The following is a 21,215-nucleotide window of genomic DNA, read 5'->3' as shown; positions in this document are numbered from 1 at the left end:
ACAAACCAAGTACATATGTTGTTGTTTATTTGCCACTGGAAAGCTGCACAGTTGACAACGTTCAAAATCCAGGGTTGTTAGACTTTCTCTGACATAACTGTCAAACTCGTATTTGTTTACGCGTCTATTCGTTTTTTGTAAATCTAAGATACATTGTTTATAAGTGCAGAAATAAATTATTCTCCTATTGAGAAAACAAAAAGATTCACGCTGCACAAGGAAATGGATGCAGTTGTGCTAGATAATGGTGCATATACAGCAAAGGTTGGATTGTCTACTCAAGATGACCCAACTGTTGTGCCGAACTGTATCATGAAGGCAAAGGCTGAACGGCGGCGAGCTTTCATTGGGAGTCAAATCGACGAATGCCGTGACGCTTCCGGACTCTTCTTTATCCTCTGTTTCCAAAAAGGATACCTCCTTAATTGGGATATACAAAAGACTGTCTGGGATCATATATTTAGTAACGAAGGTACTGGTATATCTCTAGAAGATAGACCTATAGTGATAACTGAACCTCAACTAAACTTCGCCAGCATTCAAGAGGCAATGGTGGAGATTCTTTTTGAGGAGTATCATTGCTCTGGCGTACATAAGTGTACAACTGCTGAGTTAGCAGCCTATAATTACGCCGCCGAAAGTGAGGAAAGCCCATTGCAGGCGCTTAATTGTGTTGTCATAGACGTTGGCTACAGTTTCACACATGTCGTACCGTTCGTACGTGGACGCCGTGTAGAACGCGGTATACGCCGCATTGAAGTTGGCGGAAAAGTACTGACGAATCATTTAAAGGAGCTTATTTCATATCGTCACCTAAATATGATGGATGAGTCCTATGTTGTGAATCAGATTAAAGAAGACGTTTGCTTTGTTTCGCAAGACTTTAAAGATGACATGAGGGTACACTCTGCCGCAAAAAAACGCTCTGAAACGGTGGTTGAATATGTATTGCCCGATTTCACAACAGTGAAGCGCGGTTTCATACGCAACAAAATGCATAAAGGTAAAGAGAATCAAAGAGAGGAGGAAGAAGAAGGAGATCAGCAATCCGTAAGACTTTGCAACGAACGCTTCACTGTACCTGAACTGCTTTTTAATCCCAGCGATGTAGGAGTTCAGCAAGTAGGTATCCCGGAAGCAGTAATCGATTGTCTCAAGGATTGTCCTGTATATGCACATAGCGAATTGCTTCGTAATATACTTATAATTGGGGGAAGTTCTCTTTTCCCTGGCTTTATACCACGTTTAAAAGCGGAAATACGAGCATTGGCGCCAGATGATTTAGAAGTATCTTTGATTTTCCCCGAAGATCCCATCTCGTATGGCTGGTACGGCGGGAAGGAGCTGGCGAGTAATGATGGTTTTAAAGACATGCTGCTAACTAGAGAAGACTATGAGGAGGGTGGTTATTCTGCTTGTAATGCAAAATAATTTGATAAATATTTGTAAAACATATACATATGCATTTTTTACACAAAAACAACTCTGAAGCGTTCAAAGCTGCGCTTTATTTTCAATGAATTATTCAACTAACATCTTTAAATATCTTTACCGTGTTTTAAATTATATGAACGAGACATAATATCGAAACTAGCACTTAAACGAAATTTGTAAACTAATTTATAGCAGAATAGTGCATAAGGGCACGTAGAAAATATATTATAGTTAGTTTTTGGTTTTCTACGTAATCTTATGCTAATAAAATCTAAATTCCTTTCCTATTTTCTATTAACGCCATTCTGTTTGCCACATCTATATATTCAGAAGCTAAATGATTCGCCGCATCCACAGGTACCTTTTATATTTGGATTATTGAAAACGAATTCGCTGGATAGTTTGGACTCCACGAAATCCATTTCGGTGCCTAATATTGAACAAAGTTTGTTGAACCCAAACCGAGAAAAGTGCAGCGTAGAAGATAAGAAAATATAAACAACATTGTCAGTAGGTTATTATATAATTATAGCTGCGGTAAGTCGCACAAATGCTTACCAAGTAATGACAATTGCGCCTTCTTATCTATAAAAACTTTGACACCGTCTTGCACCACCTCTTCATCAAATTTATCTGCTAAACAAACACAGATTTTTTTTTAATCTAAGATTACACTATTAACAAACTTACCTTTTTCTTTGGCATAATCCAACGTATAAGAAAGTCCGTTACAACCCCGCTGCCTTACGCCCACCTTCAAACCTGTCTATTGATTAGAAAAGAGATTTTGTTAATCAATAATCTTAAAAGAAAACTCCACTTACAAATTCTGGCTTAGCTTTCAACAATTCTCTAATGCGTTCTACTGCCGCAGTCGTCTAAAAATAGGGTTTTTAATAAAAATATGTTTCGGTTTTGGATTAGTGATATATAGGATAATTTCATTCCAAAATTTCACAAGCTTACAAGTGTAAGGGCGGCGCGTGTTGGCAACAATTTGCGTCCTTTCAGTGCACGCACCGTTGCTGTAGCCACTACTTTTGTTGACATTTTTAGTGCGCGTTGAAATTTTAACTTAAATTATGTGCTTCTTTGATGTACGCGCGTATTGCGATTTTATTCATAACAGCAAATTTTCTTAATTTTTCTTTTATCACCACTTCGTTTATATGTGTTTTTGTTTCATAATCGACCATATGACAACAATCAGCAATCAGCTGTTTTACTGTTTTGCATTGCCAACTGCATTATTAGTGACTTATGACAGCGGATAATTGGCAACGCCGCATGGCGCCCCAAAACACAAACATGTGTATTATGACAAAACAAGGCGTTCGACAAGGCGTAAGCTCCACAATCTCATTGTACAATTTGTAGTTGAATACTACTCTGCGTTTACTTTGGTTTTAATAAATCTTGTTTGGATTTATATTTCTAATGGGGCGCAATTGCCCGCGGACTCGTGAAATAGTAACATTAAATGTAAATTAGCAAATAGTGGGGAAATTAGTGTTCTAAAAATTGTTTTCGTCAATTGAAGGTTGCTTTTTTGTTATTTTGTGTGATTGTGGTGCACTGGAATTGTAACATTACGGGCCCATATTGACTATGATCGTCGGGCCGCGTGCTTACATAGGAGTATCGGTTTGCGTGTGTTGATTTTGGTGGATCTTCTCAAGGCATCTCGTATTCACGTATCTCGAATAAATTGTCGTGGTCGCAATCGTTTGCGCTTTGGAGAAGTAGAGGTGGCATTGGGGCGCACTCGTACACAACGTGTGCAGACACTCACACTAATACTTTGTGGTCTAACACGCACAGACAGATGTATGAATATACAGCAATAACGAACAAGAACGCGTGTATGTGTTCTTATTGTTGTTGGCTTATTTTCTTTTTGGTAAATAGAAATTTATTACACTTCTGAAAACATATTGTGCTGTTGTTGTCGACGGATCGGTTGACCGGTGGTTGGCGCTGTGCTCAGCAGTTTTATTTTTTTATTTGCTTTAACGCGACGGTTTGTATGCTCTATAATTTTTTATGCCTTTAAGACTTTTATAAAATTTATAAATAAACGAAAATCTAGCAAAAGACAACGATTACTAGTATGAGGCTAAACTAAATACGAGAAGGCAGCATAAAATGAAAGTGGTGCAAATGGATTTGAAAATGAAGTAGTGGATATCAGGACTAAAACAAAAATTAATGTGATTGATGTATGCAAAAAGTTACAGCATCGATGATAACAGTCTTTACTGATTTATACGTATAGCAAAAACAAGAAACGTTTCGACATTGTTTCTACTGTGCAAAAAACCAAATAAAACTAAATAAAAATTTTGGTAAAAAAAAAAATAAACAATTTTTGAAACCAGCTGCTACTTTTAAAAATAACCCATAATGGATTTGAACACAGATAATGAAAAAGAGGTACTCTGCGAGAAAATCATTAACGACATACATGCGGTATTCCTTAAGGATCCAGACCTGTAAGTAAACAGATGAAAAATACATCCCGCAAAGCATCCTTCATTGTATAAAAAACCATGCATACATATGCAAATTTCCATATGTATGCTTGCATGCACCCCATCAGGTTGACTATATCCATATTTTTGGCTTTTGTCCATTTATTTAATTCTGTACATCTCATCATAGAAATTGGTAGCCGCAAAGGATATATAAGTACATATGTATACACGTGCAATAGTTGCGACGTGTTTCGGCCTGGTTGCGCCAATCATGATTATTACCTGTTTAATTTATTACTCTTCCATAATTTATTATGCGTATGTGCTTTGCGCTGTTACTTCCAGGCGATACAACTCTGAACAGTAAACAAAATACTTACTCAAGTTGAACTAAATTGAGAGTAGATTGATAAGCGACGGTTGTGCAGATTCAGTAAACAAAATAAACTACTTCAGATTAAATGTTTTAATCACAATTTTTTGTCTGAAACCATTAAAAATACACCATCATTTGTTCTTTGAATCTTTGCGAAATACTTTATAAAAATAGCATTGAAATCCGTGAAGTTTTGGGCTGTGCTCACGTCAGCATTTTGATTGATCTCAACCCCTACGTATATACTTACATACATATTCTTGCTCAGAAGCAGCACGGCTGCTAGTAAGCGGCAATGCAGAAATGGGTCTTCTGTGTGCGTAAAATCTATTCTAACCAAATTTCGATCCGGAGGCTCAATTCTTCCAATTAGAGTAAGCAGGAATGTATCGTATAACACCACATACCTCTTCGCTAGTCCATTCTCCCTACCCAACTCTAACCCGAAACTGTATATTTTCTAACATGTATCATCTTTATAATATTTTTTATGGTTGCACAGTTTTATTTTTTGAAACCTATGTGGCGGCAAAGCGCTTATTTTGAGACACGAGCTATTCACTAAATATTGTATTATGGAAGCCACTCAATTTTGAATGTTTTGATCAGCACACGAATGCATGAATATACATAAGTCCGCATGCACATACATTCACACATACATGCATTAAGGGTGACCAAATTTTCGGCAGCATTGAATTTTTGATTCCTGGTAATTTTTTGGAACACTTGCTTTTTAAAACTCAGACCATAAAATTGGAGTTAAAAATTTGATTGCGCTATGTGTTGAATAAAATAAATTATCAATATTATGTATACAGTGAAATTCCTTATAACCGGACACTCACCGTCGCAGTGTTTTTGTCCGGCTATGGGAGATGTCCGCTTATAAGGGATGAAGTCACAAAATATATACCACACATATAAATTGTATTGTACATAGTTTATTTAAGAAATTTTTGGAAGTAAACAATATTTGCATACTTTAGTATTACATATAAATACATATATGTACATATATCGATTAAGTACATTGTACAAGTTTCACATTTCAATACTAGTTTGATTGAAAAAATTCGGTAATGCTTGATTGCTTAAACATTGATTGCTTTAATTTAAAATGCTCATTCTCAAAGTGACTCTCGATATTTTTAATGTGCTGGAAAGCTACATAGTCATTTTTTGCAAATTGTTTCAAGCCCGCAACAAGTTTTAAAGCCTCATCATATCATGTTATAGGCTCACATATTTCTTCTGAAAATTCATCTTCTGAATCACTTATGTCCATAGTATCATCTTGTTGGTCAAATTGAATTTCTATATTGTTGTCCTCAGTGAAAACATTTTGATCCATTTGGAGAAAACCTTCCAAATCATTTGCCAAGTCTAGTCCTTCCTGAAGCCTAGTATAGATTGCCAGTGGAATATCATCTTCAGAATCAAAATCTGGAAGATCCTCATCAGTTTCCAAAAATCCTGCTTTACGGAAGCAATTTCGGACGGTTGTGGCTTCCACTTTATCCCAAGATGCTTTGATGAAATACACAGCTTCTAGTACATTAATCGATTTTGAAAGCTCTGAGGCTGAACTTATATTGTCAATTTTAGATAGCAAGTGTTTTAAAACTAAGCTTCTATACAAAGTTTTAAAATTTTGGATTATACCTTGATCAAGGGGTTGGCTAACTGCCGTTGTATTTGGCGGCAAGAAAATAATTTTTATATTGGTTAAGTTTAATTCCTTTGGGTGAGAAGCCGCGTTATCTAAAAACAAGATAATTTTTCGATTCTGGGCTTTCATTCTTCGATTGAACTGCTGCAGCCATTCACTCATTACTTCTCGAGTCATCCATGCTTTTTTATTAGACTTCCAATCCACTGGCAGTTTTGCGATTGGAACATGTTTAAAAGATCGAGGACGGGCTGCTTTACCTATAACCAAAAGCAGCTCCTTTTCTCCAGCCATGTTAGCACAGAACAAAATTGTGAGTTTTTCCTTTGATAGTGTACCGCCTACGCATTTTTCTGATTTAAGAGCGAGGGTTTTGTCAGGTAAGGCACGAAAAAAAAGCCCACTTTCGTCTGCGTTGTAAATGTCTTGAGGCTTGTAACCGGTCAACAGAGATGGCAGTTTTGTCCTAAACTGTTCGACACCATCCTGGTTTACATCTGCAGCTTCACCAGATACGCATTTGAAAGCAACATTATTCCTTATTCGCCATTTGTTTAACCATCCGTCTGAAGCATTAAAATTAGGTACACCCAGTTTGCCTGCAATTTCCATTGCCTTTGCTTTCAAAATGGGACCAGAAATCGGAATGTTTGGACTTCTAGCCTTAGCGAACCAATTAAAACACATCTTGTCTATTTCAGAGCCGCCTTCTTTAAGAAAGCTTCGCTTTTGATGAACATTAACTCCAGACTCCCATTTAGAACGAATTTTTTCTTTATTTTTATTGATTTCAGCAGCTTGTGTTTTGCCAATATTGAACCTTTCAAAGCAAAATAAACGTGCACCTACAATTAAATTTTTGGGCTCACTATACTTTGGGCTCACTATACCTTTTTGCAATTCCACGTACTGATAATTTATCTTTTTCGAATACATTAATAATTTCCATTTTTTCTTTAATAGAAAGTACCTTCTTTTTCGGCGCCATATTATTACGAACTTTGAACGCAACCATTCGTATACAACTGACTTAACAAACTGAATGGAAAACTACTCTTAATTTAAAACACAGGGCTTGAATGTGTGCATACATGTTAAAAGGGGAATCACCTATTTCATTTTTATAATGAACAACAAAGCTTGCTTGTGATATTTTTGAATTTTGTCCGTTTATGAGAAATTTTTTTATGAAAATGGTTTGAAATACTTTGTCCGCGTCCGGTTATTAGAGTGTCCGTTTATTAGGATGATATTTGTATGAAAAAATGAATGAAAAACCTGTGTGCCCAAAATTTGTCCGGTTATTGGAGCTGTCCGGTTATAAGGACTGTCCGTAATGGGGAATTTCACTGTACATATATTTTGTGGATTCTTTTATAAAAAATGATTACAGTTTTTTCGGTTAAATTAACATTTAAAAAACCAATATTTCGTGAAACAAAGTGCATTTTGAATTTCAGATTACGACTCCCTCCAATTTTATGCTAGAGGTTAGGCAACCAATAAATGTTTAGGAATGAAAAAGCGAAAAAACTTGAAAAGTCTCCATGCAAATTGCGGAATCTCTAATTTACGTTTATGTATGTATGGATGTATGTATGTATTAATACACTTCTGTTTAAATATTTTCCGGAAACATAACATGTAGAGGAATTATTAAATAAATTTGCCTATAACGGAATTTTTATACACCTTTCTGTTAATTAAGAAAAATCATTTCAGTCGCGGTATTTAAATACTATAAATATTTAATAAATTTTCAAACTGCCCGGTATTTATAGACTGTTGAATAGAGAAGAGCACAAATATTTGTTATTCCACACTATTTTTTACTCAAACAAATACATGTAAACAAAATATATGAAACGTGAAATCACTAAAAATTCATTCTGCATATACATATGTTTTCGGCGTACGAGGTGTAGCTATTAAGTACCGAGACTGACCCTGTAAAAAGTTGTACTATGAATTCATATGCATAAGTAGTTACTTCTCACTTTAAATATATGTACACTCCATCTCTATCCTTGTAAAGTTCTAAACGTACCTTTCATTTTTCAAAACAATGCTGGAAGTCTACTTCTTCAGCTTTCTCTTACATAGCTTCAGTGGGTTGAAGGGATCTTTTAACGCAGAGTTCATCTTAGAAGACGAATAGAAGTCGCAGGATGTAAGGTTCGACGCAGACCATGCGGAGTGCAGCCGGCACGTTGTCTCGTCCTTCCTTATACTTTCACGGAGCTCAGCAAGAATGTGAAGCTATAAGTTAACTAATAGTTGGCTTTGGGGAAACCAGTGGAGATGCACAATCATATGAATAACACAAAAAAAAAAATAATTTTGCTTTGAATTTCGATTAGTTCATTCACGCTTTTTTGGCTCCCAGTGCTTGGATTGACGCTTCGTTTCGAGATCTTAAGTAAAAATATATGATTCGACAGATGTTATCAATCTTTCCCCTAAATTTTAGTAATATACAATGGCATGCCAATATCAGTGAAATAGAATGTCATTGTGTTTGGAATTTCATGCAACGTTTTGACACTTATTAACTTTTTTCCGGTGAAACAAGAAAAAAAAGAAGAAAAATTGCAAACGAAGGCTACTGCTTTTGTAACGGCATAACACATTTCCCATGAATTTTTGGGGAATGCTTCTGAAGTGGCTGCCCTTGGCCGGATATACATATATCCGGATCGTTCCGGTACTGCCTGCGAAAGAGAGATGAAAAATCAACACATACTTTTGTAATAGCTGTTAATAATTTTCAAAAGGCTTCGTTTTCATTTTTCCCGCTTCATTGACACTCGTATTAGCTTTATGATTCAATTGATTTGATTGTGCACAAGCGACCCTGCTCTAAGTTTCCTCATCCCGCACTGTGGTGAATTCAGCCGGCAATTACATATCACACAGCCGTCAGTCCCTATAATGCTCCCGCACGTACTCACAAAATATGCATGCATACATACATATGTATGTATGTACATGCATATGTTGAAATATTCTTGTGGTTGGCGGTTATCATGACAATTTATTCGAATAAGCAACGACGACGTACACAAATATTTGACCTTGTCATTCAATTGAGCTGGAGCTGCGTTGCTGTGTTCATAACAATTCATTTTCATCTAATACATATGTATGTATGTTTGTTAGTACAATAGCGGGCAGATATGTACATACATAAATACATATAATTTATGAATCTATAAGAGTTATTGTCCATATTGTTGCAACTATTTACCGTATTCATTTGTGTTTGTTTTTTATCATTACCGAGGCAACAAGTGTTGCTCTATTAACTATGGCCTCATGCACATACCATACACATACATATAAAGTGTGGTCCAACTACGTGTTAAAAAATTGGTAATAATATATTGTAATATTAGAAAACCGAAAATGCTCATTGTTTATGGAACCTTTTTTTAATTGGCACAATAGTCGCTTAACGGCTAATCTTCGTCCATTTTTATCTCCATTTGCTTTTCATGTTTCGCCCTCTTTTCTTTCTTTTTAAAGTTTATTATTATTTAAAGTAGTGTGGCAAACTTTTATGCTAAATTTTTCACACAAAAAATCCAAGATCAAAGGGACTACGTAGATACGACGAAGATCACCTCTGAAATATGTAACTAAAATAACGTAACTCTTTAAGGATTAAGCCAATCGGAGCCAGTTGGATGCACCCAAACACAAGTCCTTTTCCATCTGATCTATCCAACACTAAAGAGAATTTCCTTTTCCTCTATTGCCTCCATCAAGTACCGCATGGAAATCTTTCAGAGTTGGTGTGTTTGTATCCATTCGGACGACATGACCTGGCCAGCGAAACTGCTGAATTTTTATTCACTGCACTATGTATATGTCGTCGTGAAGCTCATAAGTGAAGTTTATTATCCCACCCTCTGCGATATTCACCATCGCCCACGTGCAAAGGGTTAAAAATCCTCTCTCGAGGACATGTTGGCAAGAGAAACTCTCCATTGGATTTTAAGGCTGACCTTATTATCGGTGTTAATGCTGGTTCCCAAATAAACGAAGTTTTTTAGTACTTTAAACTTATAACTGTCAACAGTGACGTACGAGCCGATATGCGAGTACGCCAACAGGTTGTTTGATTACAGGAGTTATTTCGTCTTGTCTATGCTCATCTCCAGAACCATTCGCTTCGCTTCTTTATATAGTTTAAAAAGGCACAGCTAATGGTGCGGTTGTTAAGCCCGATTTAAGGCCACCAATTGTATGCTCTTATAATATATGATGCCTGAGGTATTAAGTTAAGCGGCTCGAACAATCTTTCGCAGCGTCAGATTAAAGACATGGAGCCACCTTGTCTGAAACCTCGTGTGGTTTCAAGTTGCTGGATAGATCCTTCTAAATTTTGACGGAGCTGCTGGTATTGATCAACGTCACTTTTCACAGCCGTATTGGTTTTGCGGAGATACCGAATTCCGACAAGGCAGCAGATGTGCAACTCCTTTTTGTGCTGTCGAAAGTGTCTTTAAAATCGACGAAGAGTTGACGTGTGTCGATGCTCGTTTTATGGGTATTGTAAATATCTGATCAATTGTTGAGTTTCCAGGCCTGAGGTCACACTGATGAGATTCAATTAGTTGGTTGATGGTGGGCTTGAGTCAATAGGCTCGCTCAATAGGCTTCTTATGGATTGGGCAGAGCACTCTTAAGTTCCAGAATTTCATTAATTTGGCTGGTTCGACTGGCTTCGGTAAAACGCTTGCAGCCCACCAAATTTGCAATACCTTACTAACGGTTTTTAGCTCTTTTACTGTCGCATGACTCTCTAGAACTCGATTCACATCTGGATTGCCCATACATTATGGATCTTTGAGGACACAACATAAAAACTGTCTTCAGCCGTCCTTGTATTTGGACCACCCTTTATATAAACACTCACTGGCATGCACACATACGTACGTTCTTACACATATCAATCAAGTGTTTTGTACTCGTTAATTGTCACTTTTAATCTACTTTAATAAACATAAATATTTAAAATCTATTTTTGTTGTTTCAGCTCCACATTCGAAATAATACCGACCTCTTTGAACCGCAACAAATCTCCAGTCATTCATGCTGAACATCATCTTGGTTTGGAGTCGTGGTGCATGAAGCATGTTTATCACCATGCGCACAAAACGATAATCGGCTACCGGCGCCAGCATCAGCAGCGCTATCTGCAGCACAGCGATGTGCTGTTGAAATATCTGAATGTTGCTCTGCTTATTAATCCGGATGTAACCACATTCTGGCACATACGCCGCCAAATGGTGCAGACGAATCACTTGGAAATAAATTGCGAATTCAAATTTTCCGCTTTGACATTGTCGAAGAAACCGAAATCGAGCGAGGGTTTCTCATACCGACGCTGGCTGTACTCGTTTCAGAGTGGGTATTTAATGGAATTGAAATTTCTTTTAAAATATTTTTAGAATTGTAGTTAAGTGCAACTGAGGGAACTATTATTTAATTTTGAATTTGAATTGTTATTGGTGTTGTTGTAGCAGAATGATTTTCGTTAGGTAATAACATTTTCGCATTCTGACTCGGACAGTTTGACGCTTCGAAACCGAATAACGCCTTCTAGGGTGCCAAGTGCTGACTGTTAAGGGCTCGAGAATATTGTTTTTGTTCCTAATTTTCTTCGAGTTGCGTTTGCGCGCGCAAAGAAGAAGAAAAAGCTGTGGGAAAAGTCGGAGGAAGGTGGAGAAAAGTCGGAGAGATAGAGTTGGGTTTTTTCGCTCATATGCTCCTTACAATAAATATTTTCCAACAACAACAATAATAGTCTTGAATTTTGCTGCAATTGCTGCTAGATATAACTGATAGTTCCCAAGCGGCTATTATTGTTCCATGTTATTTGTTTAAATTTCGTTCATTATAAATTTCAGGTCACGACGCCATCGATTGGCCAAGCGAGTTCGGCATTTGCGAACGTTGCGCCGATCGAAGCGCAAATAACTACCACGCGTGGACACATCGCATGTGGGTATTGCAAAATGATCGCGATCTAATATGTTCCGAATTAATGATGACCGAAAAGTTTATGCGTAAACATATCAGCGACTACAGCAGCTACCATTACCGCCAGACGTTAATACAACACGCCTATGAATTGTGTTACTATGAAACGGATGAGATGGAACATTTGCATAATCTAAAGGATCTGATCAGTTACTATATGGCTGATGATTTGGAAATACTGAGCACCACAGACGTACTGGAAATAATGTTGCCCGGTGTTGATAAGGCTGCCATTGGAGAGCCGCGTCTTAGCTCATTCCTCTATTGCTGCAATTTGGCAGCGCACGATATACGCCTATGCGACGACCAAAAGAATATGTATAACGAACGCGAATCCTTCGAAAATCATCGGCGCGCCTCGTTGCGCTTCATTGTTGAGAATTGTGTGCGTTTGCTGCTAGGCGAACTGCCCGGTCTCTATCTGGCGCCACGCACATATGCGCAGTTGCAGGAATTCAATGCAGCGCTGCAGAAATTCGATTACGCCTCGTACACATTTTTGGCGGCGCTAAAACGATCGGAGAGTATGCTGGGTGAGAACCACCGGAAATGGTGTAAAATATTTTTGGGCTTCAACTATGCGTGAGGCGGTTCGGAGTGATGGGCACAAACAGCAGTTAATATTGCGGTTGCAGTGAACTCATTTTTGAGTTTTATGGAGGCGAAACCATTTTCAATACCGACGTAGAAAACAAAAAACCAAAAATAAAAAAATAGTCTAAAGTGGCCAGCAAATCTGGTTTTTTTGAGGGATCCCGTTTTGTGTTTGTTTGTTTGTTTAGTTTCGCCTCAAAAACAAAAAAAAAAATATATAAAATATTTAATACTATGCATCGCATAAAAGAAGTTGTCACCGAACTGCAGCAATATAACTGTATTCTTCTGAACGAAGCTTCCATTTAAAATCAAATTTCCAGCAGAGAAAGTGTTCAACAGTCTAATGCGGATTGTATCTGCAAATTGCACCCATTATAAGATAGGAAATGCAAAATTGTTTTATGTTTGCTAAATGAGCTTTCAAAGACAACTACTTTAAGTAAAACTTACATGCATATAAATGAGGAAAAGTTAAATTTAAAAAAAGCATTATACTCGTATATCCTATAAAAAAAAAAAAAAAAAATAAATAAATTTGGGTTCAAACGTCCACTCTTTTGTGGGCTTTCTTTTTTTGTTTTTTGATTGTATATTTTCTTTTGCAGCCGTTGAACAGTTCCCCGCCTAGCCTGTTATTTCATTATTTTTATCAAGTCTAGGCTAACTGACTAAATAAATAAATAAATAAATAAAACATTTCATTCCTACTGTCAATCAAACCCAAAAGTCGAAGATTTTTCACATATTTATGTTAAACATTTCTTTACCCTTTATTGTAACGTGTCTGAATAGTAAACTCCTTGTAAAGTGTTATTTGTACATACATACATACATACATACGTACATATTTACTCTTAAAACTTGCATTTATAAATTAACTCTAATGCCATAAAAACAAATCAAGAACTATTTTATACTATCTTTTTGTCATTTTTTACGCTGTCTCCCTCGCCCCACATTAAAAATAAGTCCACGTAATATTTTAAACTATTCTTGTTTTCTAAGTATAAAAGGCAGAACTTAAGCGAAATAAATATAATTTCCTGTTAAAAAAAAAATAGTCTCAATACTCCGGTAATGAAGTAAATATTAAACAAATAATGTAAACATTTTAAACAGAGCAACAATGTAGTTAGCATTTAATAGAAAATTTTAGTGTGAATTCGAATGCTGTAAAACCAATTTTAAATGATTAATATATTTAAAAAAATAAACAAAATTTTGACAAAAAGAAAAAAGTATTTATTTATTTTAAATTTGAAATTTTTTATTTATTTCTTAAAAGTTTTGAATTTCATCTTATATCCATATAGAACAATGAATAGCAGCAAGGCTAGTCGTTGGCATTGGAATGATAGTGCAATAGTCCCGATTTACACACAGAGACATCTGAAAATTCTCTTTTCATGTTTCATGCGCGGTCACGGTATGACAACATTTGTTACTTTTGACGTTTACTTCTTTAAGGGGTTATAAACAGTTATCAAAAAATCAAGTTTGTTTTTATTTTATTTTATTTTCGTAATGTACATATATTTAAAAATGCACACAGAATATCTAGTATCGTTCCCCTGAATATTTTCGAAGTTATACGCAAATTTGAAAAGGCGTTTCAGAGAATTTTTACCCTATGTAAAGTGCTTTTCAAACTTTAAACGCGATTTCTCAAAACCGTGTTTTCGAAGTCGGTGGACACGATTTTTCAAAAACGGCTGAACCGATCGTCTTGAAATTTTAACACAACCTTCTCAAATATATTCTCAAGGTATTAATTGATGAAATAATTCTGATGATTTTATCTATTTATTTTACGCAATTTTTCGCGAAATTTTTTGTAGAAAATTCGATTTTTTTCCTATAGCCGGCATTTTATCAAAAATTAAAATTTTGACTATTCCTTCGATTAATACCTAGCTTTATCTATACACAAAAAGGATCTAATTGGTTTTTCGATTTCAGATAATCCAAACCGGAGATATTTTGTCCACCGCCGAACGCTTTTTGGAGGACGCTTGGGAGATCATCTGCAGCAGCCCTGCACTTCGATATTTTCACTAACTTTACGTGCTATAATTAACTTTGAAGTAAACGTTATTTGAATAACTAAAACTTGTGTTTGTTTAATAAAATCGTTTTTTGTAAAAAAATCTCGAAAAAAACGTGATTTTTCAGCCTTAAAGTGTATATAACCCCTGAAGTTTGACAATACGAATAAGAAGCACAAAGCGTGTCAACAGTACGGCAAACAAAAACCCCTCTCTCTTCCCCGTCTGTCCGTCTCCAACAAACAAAATGTTTCTCTGTGTAAATCGGGACATGGCGGTCAATGTTTTCCGCTAACTGTTCTCATTCTCATTTTAAGTGGGACAGAGTATATATTTGAAGAGTTGCGCTTCAAAAACTATTGAATCAACGACTTTCTTACTCCAAACTGCTCAAAAAGCTGATTAAACTTATCCAGCCTCAATTATGAGTTGGAATTGCTTGCCGGAGTAAGCCATAAATCGCATTGATTGGATTAAGAACAAAATGTGCGCAGTCGATTATGTCAACCGCCTCTTCATGCAAAGAAGAAAATACGTCCAAGATGGAAGCTTATGCTCGATAGCGATACTCGACATGCATCGATACTTGCGTAGAAATGGTTTTAGAATGAGAAGGTCCATGTGATGGCCTCTTGTTGTTGTTGTATCAGTTCAATGCTTCCCCTTCGTCCCAATGGCACGACTTAAAATATTCGAGTTCTTTAAATCCTCAAGCAAAAATTAATTGTGGCGGCAGATCGCAAGTTTTGGCGCCCTATTCCGAAAAACGTTCATGCTAACTTGAAGAAATCAGAAAAGCAGGCGAAATTATTTGATCCACTTTGCATGACAACAACTTAATTTTTTTTGATACACCTTGCTTCTCTAATTTCCGAAGTTTTCGAAATTTGAAAAAATAGAGCACAGTTTTATTAATTCTCATTAAAAATGGATAGCATTTTGTTTTTTATTGAAATTATTAAAATGTATTACGAATTATATAAAAAATATGTAGTTGGATGAACAATAAAAAGTATTTTATTTTCCAATAATGCATGCACATATGTATGTATGTGTCTGTATGGTATTCACGTACATATATCAATATTTTCTTTTTATTTTACAGATCTTCCTATGATGATATCCCAAAAATTTCTATTATTAATACGTTTTCTTTTGATACTAAGGACTTTTATGTCTTTAAATTTCCTGTAAGGTCTTGCCAAGAATAATTTGCTTATATCAAGGCCCACTGAACAGGCAGGAACAGCAAAACAGCTGATTTGATTTTTTCCAATAATTTGGTCTCTAAATTCTCAAATTTTATTTAAATTACTCAAACTGCCAATCTTTGTTTACAGATTTTGGCACCAAAAGCAAAAAGAAAATATATTGCGCTTTTTTTTTTGCATTACCGCTACTACGCAAAGTGCTTTGCTTTATATATTGGGTTTGTGTGGCCATGCCCACATATGTATATGCATTTGCGCTTTGAGTGCATGCATGTAGTAGCTTTTTAGGCGTACTGTAATGCGACAGATTTCCAAATATGTATGATATATGGATTTGTTTCATGGTAGTTCAGCGGTTAACTATTTATAAACATTTTCTGAGTTTTACAATATTCTCTGGTTTTACGAAAGCATTGATTGCCGACTATTTATTAATTCTCTCTAGACGGAGCTTGTCATGTGTGGGCGTCATTCTAGCTAGCTTTGATTTTTTTCTGAATATATGGGTTTTAAGTATTCTCAGCGAGCGTGCGGGATGCCACTGACACTTCTGAATTATGCCCATGGGTAGATCAAAGATATTCGAGGGAGTTTCTAAGGCTAACAAAAACGCAATTTTTGACAGTGACAATGTTTCAAAAACAGGCATATGCTTACATTAGGTTGAAAACATCTCTCGAGATATATTAGCGCACCATTCAAATTGTAATACTAAATATTTGGCAGAAATACCAGGACTTAAGATTTGTTATACTCTCACAGAGTCACAAAGGGTTAAATCTTAATTGTCCAGTAGAATATTTCGGGTTTCAATAGAAAATTAATGTACAGAATTGCCATAACAGCCGGTTATAGGGTAGGATATATAAAGTGGGCTTAAGCGTCGCCCACAGACCTGAAATTTTTAGTGATTCTTAATTTGTTAGACATACATAAAGGATTTTCCAATAACAGGTGCTATCTATCGCTATCGGGAGATGATTAACGATTTTTTATGGCCGGAATTGGATGGTATTGATCTGGACAACGTTTATTTTCAACAAGATGGCGCTACGTGTCACATAAGCAACGAAACCATTGATCTTTTACGGGAAAAGTTTCCGGGCCATGTTATCTCTCGAAGAACTGATCACAATTGGCCACCGAGATCTTGTGATTTAACACCAGATCTTGTGATAAATACCAGGATCTTTTACGGGAAAAGTTTCCGGACCATGTTATCTCTCGAAGAACTGATCACAATTGGCCACCGAGATCTTGTGATTTAACACCTTGTGACTTTTTTCTTTGGGGCGACGTGAAAGAGAAAGTCTACGTTAACAGCCCAGGGTCGTTTCAGGACCTCAAAGATGGAATTCGTGAAACTATCGAGGACATAGGGCAGCCACTTTGCAATTCGGTTATGGAAAATTTTATGAAAAGGATATGGTCCTGTAAGCGTGGTCGTGGTGGCCTGATGTTATTTTCCACCACATAAAGCAAAAGGTCAAACAAATAAAAGAAAAACTTCGGCAACTTCATTGGTTAGTCTGCTCCAAATCCAGACTCACTATACAGAAGAAGCTGTTAGTGTACAAAACTATGATTAAACCAATCTGGCTATATGGATTAAAGGTGTGGGGAATGGCTAAAAAAACTCATATAGAAAAAATCCAACGACAGCAATCTAAGATTCTTCGAATTTTGACCATGTCTGACAGGTACACGAAAAATGATGACATCCACAGGACTTTTAATAAAGCAAGAGTAGACGAAGAAATCAAAAAGATAACAACAAGGCACTTTGAAAAAATACACACACAGTAATGCAGAAATCAACAAACTTCTTGAAAGGGAAAGAAACGGAAAAGGGCGTTTAAAGAGAACCCGACTAAGCGACCTAGTATGATAAATGCTAAAAAACCATAAATATGTAAAAAAAAATTAAAAATAGTTAAAATAGTTGTAAAATGTAATCATGTAAAGTGAAACTTGTATTGTATTATTGTTTATTATTTAATTGTATATTATTTCGTTTATTTTAATTTTATCGCTTTTGACACTGGCCATTAAGCGATGTATATAAATCCTAACCAAATTGTTAAACAACATACTTAATGTCAAAAAAAAAAAAAAATCCACTATTAATGGCATACCTCCCCCTTTATAATGAAATAAACATCTGATCATTTATATTAAAATATAGCATTTTTCTTTGAATATCAAAATAACACCTCTTATTAGATAACCCTATACATTTGCCAGTTGCAACATGTAAATTTGGCCATGTCTCACCCACAACTAAAGTAGCTGCACATATACTACTGTGGGCAAAAAGTAAGGTGAATTTGGTTGTAAAATGAAAAATCTTTATTTATTCTTGTAAATCAATTTCATCCCCTTCAAAATAATCCACTCTCGATGAAATACACTTATGCCAACAATTTTTCCAATTCCCGGAACATGCCAAATAGTCCATTTCCGGTATAGCAATCAGCACCTTCTTCGATTCAGCTTTTATCTCCTCAATCGACTCGAAACGCGTTCTCCGGAGTGGTCTCTTGAGTTTTGGGAATAGCCAGAAGTCGCACGGAGCCAAATCAGGCGAATACGGTGGTTGCGGAACGATATGCGTGGAATTTTTGGCGAAATGGTCACGAAGACCCAGCCACTTTGTTTTGGTGACATCTGTCAAATCTTTTGTTTATTATTCAGTTGTTTATGCCAAATCATCATGGCAAGTTACACGATTGAACAGCACGTTAAAATGATAAAACTTTATTATCAAAATGAGTGTTCATTAACGCAAACGTTGCGCGCATTGCCCCCATTTTTAGGTAGACGTGGTGGCCCTTCCAATTTTTTATGGCCCATATTGAACCATATGTACCTAGACAACATGTGGTTCCAGCAGGACGGCGCTACGTGCCACACAGCAAACGCAATTTTATTCCATTTCAACATCTACCCGCCCTTATTGAAAAACCCTTTATATTACTGATAATGACATTCACATGAAAGTTGGCCCAGATATTATTAACAGTGCTGCCAACTCATGAAAAAATAACTAGAGCGAAATTTTAATCCCGCGCAGTTTGACAAATAAATTAACCTTACTTTTTGTATTTGTAGTAGTTTACTTAAAGCTGTTTGGCACCACTTTTTAGGAGGCAATATTTCTTCAACTGACTACTTTAGTGCATACACAGTGTCCCGCCGAATTATTGGAAGCACTGTAAAAGGTTTCGTGTTACTTCATTAAGCTGTTCAAAATCATTTTTAATGGTTTAATATGCCATATTATATCTTATAAAAAAGTTTGTTCCTCTACTATTTACTTATGTATACAATTTTCGAACCTTTCAAAAGCGTTCCTTTTATGTGAAAATGATCATTTTTAATCAAATACAATTTTTTTATGACCATTTGGTAATTCTTTTTTTGTGGCAAGGTTTTGCTCTGCAATTTGTTTACTGTTTGGTGTTTGCTTTGAAATGCTTTCATTTCACTTTTTGTGGCATGTGTTCGCGGCTAACAGATGTAGTTTTCCTTAGAGTAAACAAGTCCAATGCATTAAATTAAATAGAACACCTATAACGCCCTGCTATAATATGCTTGTAAATACTAGCACGGGTCTCCACACACATATGTGCGCATATACATACAAACAGTGTCAGGGAAAATATAATGGACCGGCGCATATTACTCACACTATGGTATCATCTCTTGCATTGACAAACATTATTCTGATTACAGTACAATAAAAAAGAAATATCCTGCTGTTTACTATTTCCCATAGATTTTTTATTGGATTAAGGTCTGGTCGCCATACCCCCCTCGCCATACTCATACTTAACTGTACCTTGATAATACAGAGGACCTAAGCGCTTATTTCGTGTTGGGTAAACTTTTTCCATACCATCCGAAAAATTCAAATTAAATGTGGACGAAACTGCTACCCAGTGTTTCGCTAACCTATTTGAGGTCCCTGGAGGAAATTGGAAACATTTTAATTGGTGTTTTCCGAAAAATAAATAAATGGGTTTTTAGTTCCTCTATAACTTCTTAGTCCACCTACATACGCTCTTCGACTTATTTTTAAGTTTAAGGCTTTAACTATGCTTGCTGCTGATTTATCTCAATGCTTCTTTAATTCTAAAGGTATCCATGAGTCTTCTTGTCGTGTTGTAGCTTTAGCATGTCTTCCATCTCCATCTCCATTTACCCTGAACTTGTCAATGCCTTACTAAGATAAGTATTTCTTGTAATCATTAATAAATATATTTTTTCAATTGAACTAAATGTTCTCTTATAGCCCTAACCACTTTTACGCTTGATTTTTAAGGAAGTATTAAAAAAATGCAGATGCGTCACATCTTTTAAACTCACTTGAGCTTCACCAAATAAAATCTTACTCAGAATGCTTAAACTATGCCTGAGACCAAAGCGCAATTATTAAAGGTGGTGGCACTACACCAACAACAATGTTGTGTACGTTTGATTGTCAAAGCAAAGTATTGGCAAAGTAGAAAACAAAAAACGAATTCACTTAGTTTCATTCTGGCCTGACAGCCACAGCCAGCGAAAGAAAAAGAACAAATCAGCTGATTTACCAACACCACCTTTAATAGATTCGCCTTGCCTGAGACGCACAATCGTGTACAAATAACGGTAGTTTCGTCGCTTCCTATGATAAATTGAGACAAGTCCATATGTTCTGTTTTGAGCATTTCTGTCTGTTTGTTTCAAATTTGTAAAAAAAAATCGATAGTAAATAATTGAAATCTTATTCGATTATGACGAATAATTATTAAACTCACTCTTAAGGGCTTTGTTTAATTTAATTTGCTAATTTTTTTTCAATTATATGGTAATAAATATATATTAAGACTTAGTTCAACATGTTTTGTCCTACACTGTATGTATTTACGTAGATATGCACATATTTGAAGACAACGGAAAAGGGAGAAATCGTATAAAATAATCGCACAATTGAAAATGCGTCCACTTCCCCACTTTAGCGATTACGAAAATTTCGTGTTGATAGACGGCTGGTGGTTACAGGTTAAATGAACGAGCTTCGGCAGCCAAAATTCCGTTTACTGTATGTTCTACACATTAGACAAAGCTAGGTTAGTTGGACATTTAGATTATAATGCGACAGACAGTGAGAATACGGCGTACATTGAGGCGGCCGATTAGTTTAAAGGTCACCAACGGAAGGGCGCGTGGGCGTATCGGATATTACATAGATTTGAGTGGAGAAATCAGTGACATGTTGAATATTCTCTGTGCAGGAAAAGATTAAAAATAGTTTAAGCCAAAAAAACAAAAACATTTGGTTTGTGAAAATATAGTTACAAATTTATTTCAACAAAA

The 21,215-nt window shown here is 35.9% G+C and overlaps 4 protein-coding genes across 8 annotated transcripts; 2 read left to right on the top strand and 2 right to left on the bottom strand.

Annotated features, from left to right (window-relative positions):
* The first annotated feature begins 73 nt into the window (after window positions 1–73).
* On the top strand, window positions 74–1,737 carry LOC128859243 (actin-related protein 6). Its single transcript, XM_054096090.1, has one exon. It carries the CDS (start codon window positions 223–225, stop codon window positions 1,429–1,431), a length of 1,209 nt encoding a protein of 402 aa, XP_053952065.1. The 5' UTR covers window positions 74–222; the 3' UTR covers window positions 1,432–1,737.
* On the bottom strand, window positions 1,487–2,668 carry LOC128859247 (iron-sulfur cluster assembly 1 homolog, mitochondrial). Of its 2 annotated transcripts, none has more exons than XM_054096097.1 (5): window positions 2,401–2,668; window positions 2,259–2,312; window positions 2,125–2,200; window positions 1,993–2,070; window positions 1,487–1,864 (listed from the first exon to the last, which is right to left on the bottom strand). In XM_054096097.1, the coding sequence occupies exons 1-5, from the start codon at window positions 2,482–2,484 to the stop codon at window positions 1,761–1,763; spliced, it is 396 nt and encodes a 131-aa protein (XP_053952072.1). In that variant the 5' UTR covers window positions 2,485–2,668; the 3' UTR covers window positions 1,487–1,760. The 2 variants fall into 2 exon arrangements, with proteins under 2 accessions (XP_053952072.1, XP_053952073.1); XM_054096098.1 differs by having other exon boundaries at window positions 1,993–2,067; window positions 2,401–2,660.
* Window positions 2,669–2,784: 116 nt separating this feature from the next.
* On the top strand, window positions 2,785–13,422 carry LOC128859244 (protein prenyltransferase alpha subunit repeat-containing protein 1). Of its 4 annotated transcripts, none has more exons than XM_054096094.1 (4): window positions 2,785–2,916; window positions 3,524–3,926; window positions 10,998–11,368; window positions 11,872–13,422. In XM_054096094.1, the coding sequence occupies exons 2-4, from the start codon at window positions 3,838–3,840 to the stop codon at window positions 12,588–12,590; spliced, it is 1,179 nt and encodes a 392-aa protein (XP_053952069.1). In that variant the 5' UTR covers window positions 2,785–2,916; window positions 3,524–3,837; the 3' UTR covers window positions 12,591–13,422. The 4 variants fall into 4 exon arrangements, with proteins under 4 accessions (XP_053952069.1, XP_053952068.1, XP_053952066.1 ...); XM_054096093.1 differs by having other exon boundaries at window positions 2,785–2,974; XM_054096091.1 differs by having other exon boundaries at window positions 2,785–3,334.
* On the bottom strand, window positions 5,100–7,298 carry LOC128859240 (tigger transposable element-derived protein 6-like). The gene is made up of 2 exons (XM_054096088.1): window positions 6,847–7,298; window positions 5,100–6,776 (listed from the first exon to the last, which is right to left on the bottom strand). The coding sequence occupies exons 1-2, from the start codon at window positions 6,969–6,971 to the stop codon at window positions 5,513–5,515; spliced, it is 1,389 nt and encodes a 462-aa protein (XP_053952063.1). The 5' UTR covers window positions 6,972–7,298; the 3' UTR covers window positions 5,100–5,512.
* Window positions 13,423–21,215: the final 7,793 nt, after the last annotated feature.

This window comes from Anastrepha ludens, chromosome 3, assembly GCF_028408465.1.
Source record: "Anastrepha ludens isolate Willacy chromosome 3, idAnaLude1.1, whole genome shotgun sequence".
Classification (NCBI taxonomy): domain Eukaryota; kingdom Metazoa; phylum Arthropoda; class Insecta; order Diptera; family Tephritidae; genus Anastrepha; species Anastrepha ludens.
This window is presented reverse-complemented; position numbering and strand designations above follow the sequence as displayed.

What these genes read in the sequence shown, in the direction of transcription:
- LOC128859243 (XM_054096090.1), top strand. Translation starts at nt 223, where the DNA reads ATGGATGCAGTTGTGCTAGATAATGGTGCATATACAGCAAAGGTTGGA.
- LOC128859247 (XM_054096097.1), bottom strand. Translation starts at nt 2,484, where the DNA reads ATGTCAACAAAAGTAGTGGCTACAGCAACGGTGCGTGCACTGAAAGGA. An exon ending in GGATTATGCCAAAGAAAAAG is followed by an intron (nt 2,071 to 2,124) that starts GTAAGTTTGTTA and finishes GTGTTTGTTTAG; the next exon opens with CAGATAAATTTGATGAAGAG. An exon ending in GGCGCAATTGTCATTACTTG is followed by an intron (nt 1,865 to 1,992) that starts GTAAGCATTTGT and finishes GTTCAATATTAG; the next exon opens with GCACCGAAATGGATTTCGTG.
- LOC128859244 (XM_054096094.1), top strand. Translation starts at nt 3,838, where the DNA reads ATGGATTTGAACACAGATAATGAAAAAGAGGTACTCTGCGAGAAAATC. An exon ending in TTCCTTAAGGATCCAGACCT is followed by an intron (nt 3,927 to 10,997) that starts GTAAGTAAACAG and finishes TTGTTGTTTCAG; the next exon opens with CTCCACATTCGAAATAATAC. An exon ending in CTGGCTGTACTCGTTTCAGA is followed by an intron (nt 11,369 to 11,871) that starts GTGGGTATTTAA and finishes TATAAATTTCAG; the next exon opens with GTCACGACGCCATCGATTGG.
- LOC128859240 (XM_054096088.1), bottom strand. Translation starts at nt 6,971, where the DNA reads ATGGTTGCGTTCAAAGTTCGTAATAATATGGCGCCGAAAAAGAAGGTA. An exon ending in GTACGTGGAATTGCAAAAAG is followed by an intron (nt 6,777 to 6,846) that starts GTATAGTGAGCC and finishes TTGCTTTGAAAG; the next exon opens with GTTCAATATTGGCAAAACAC.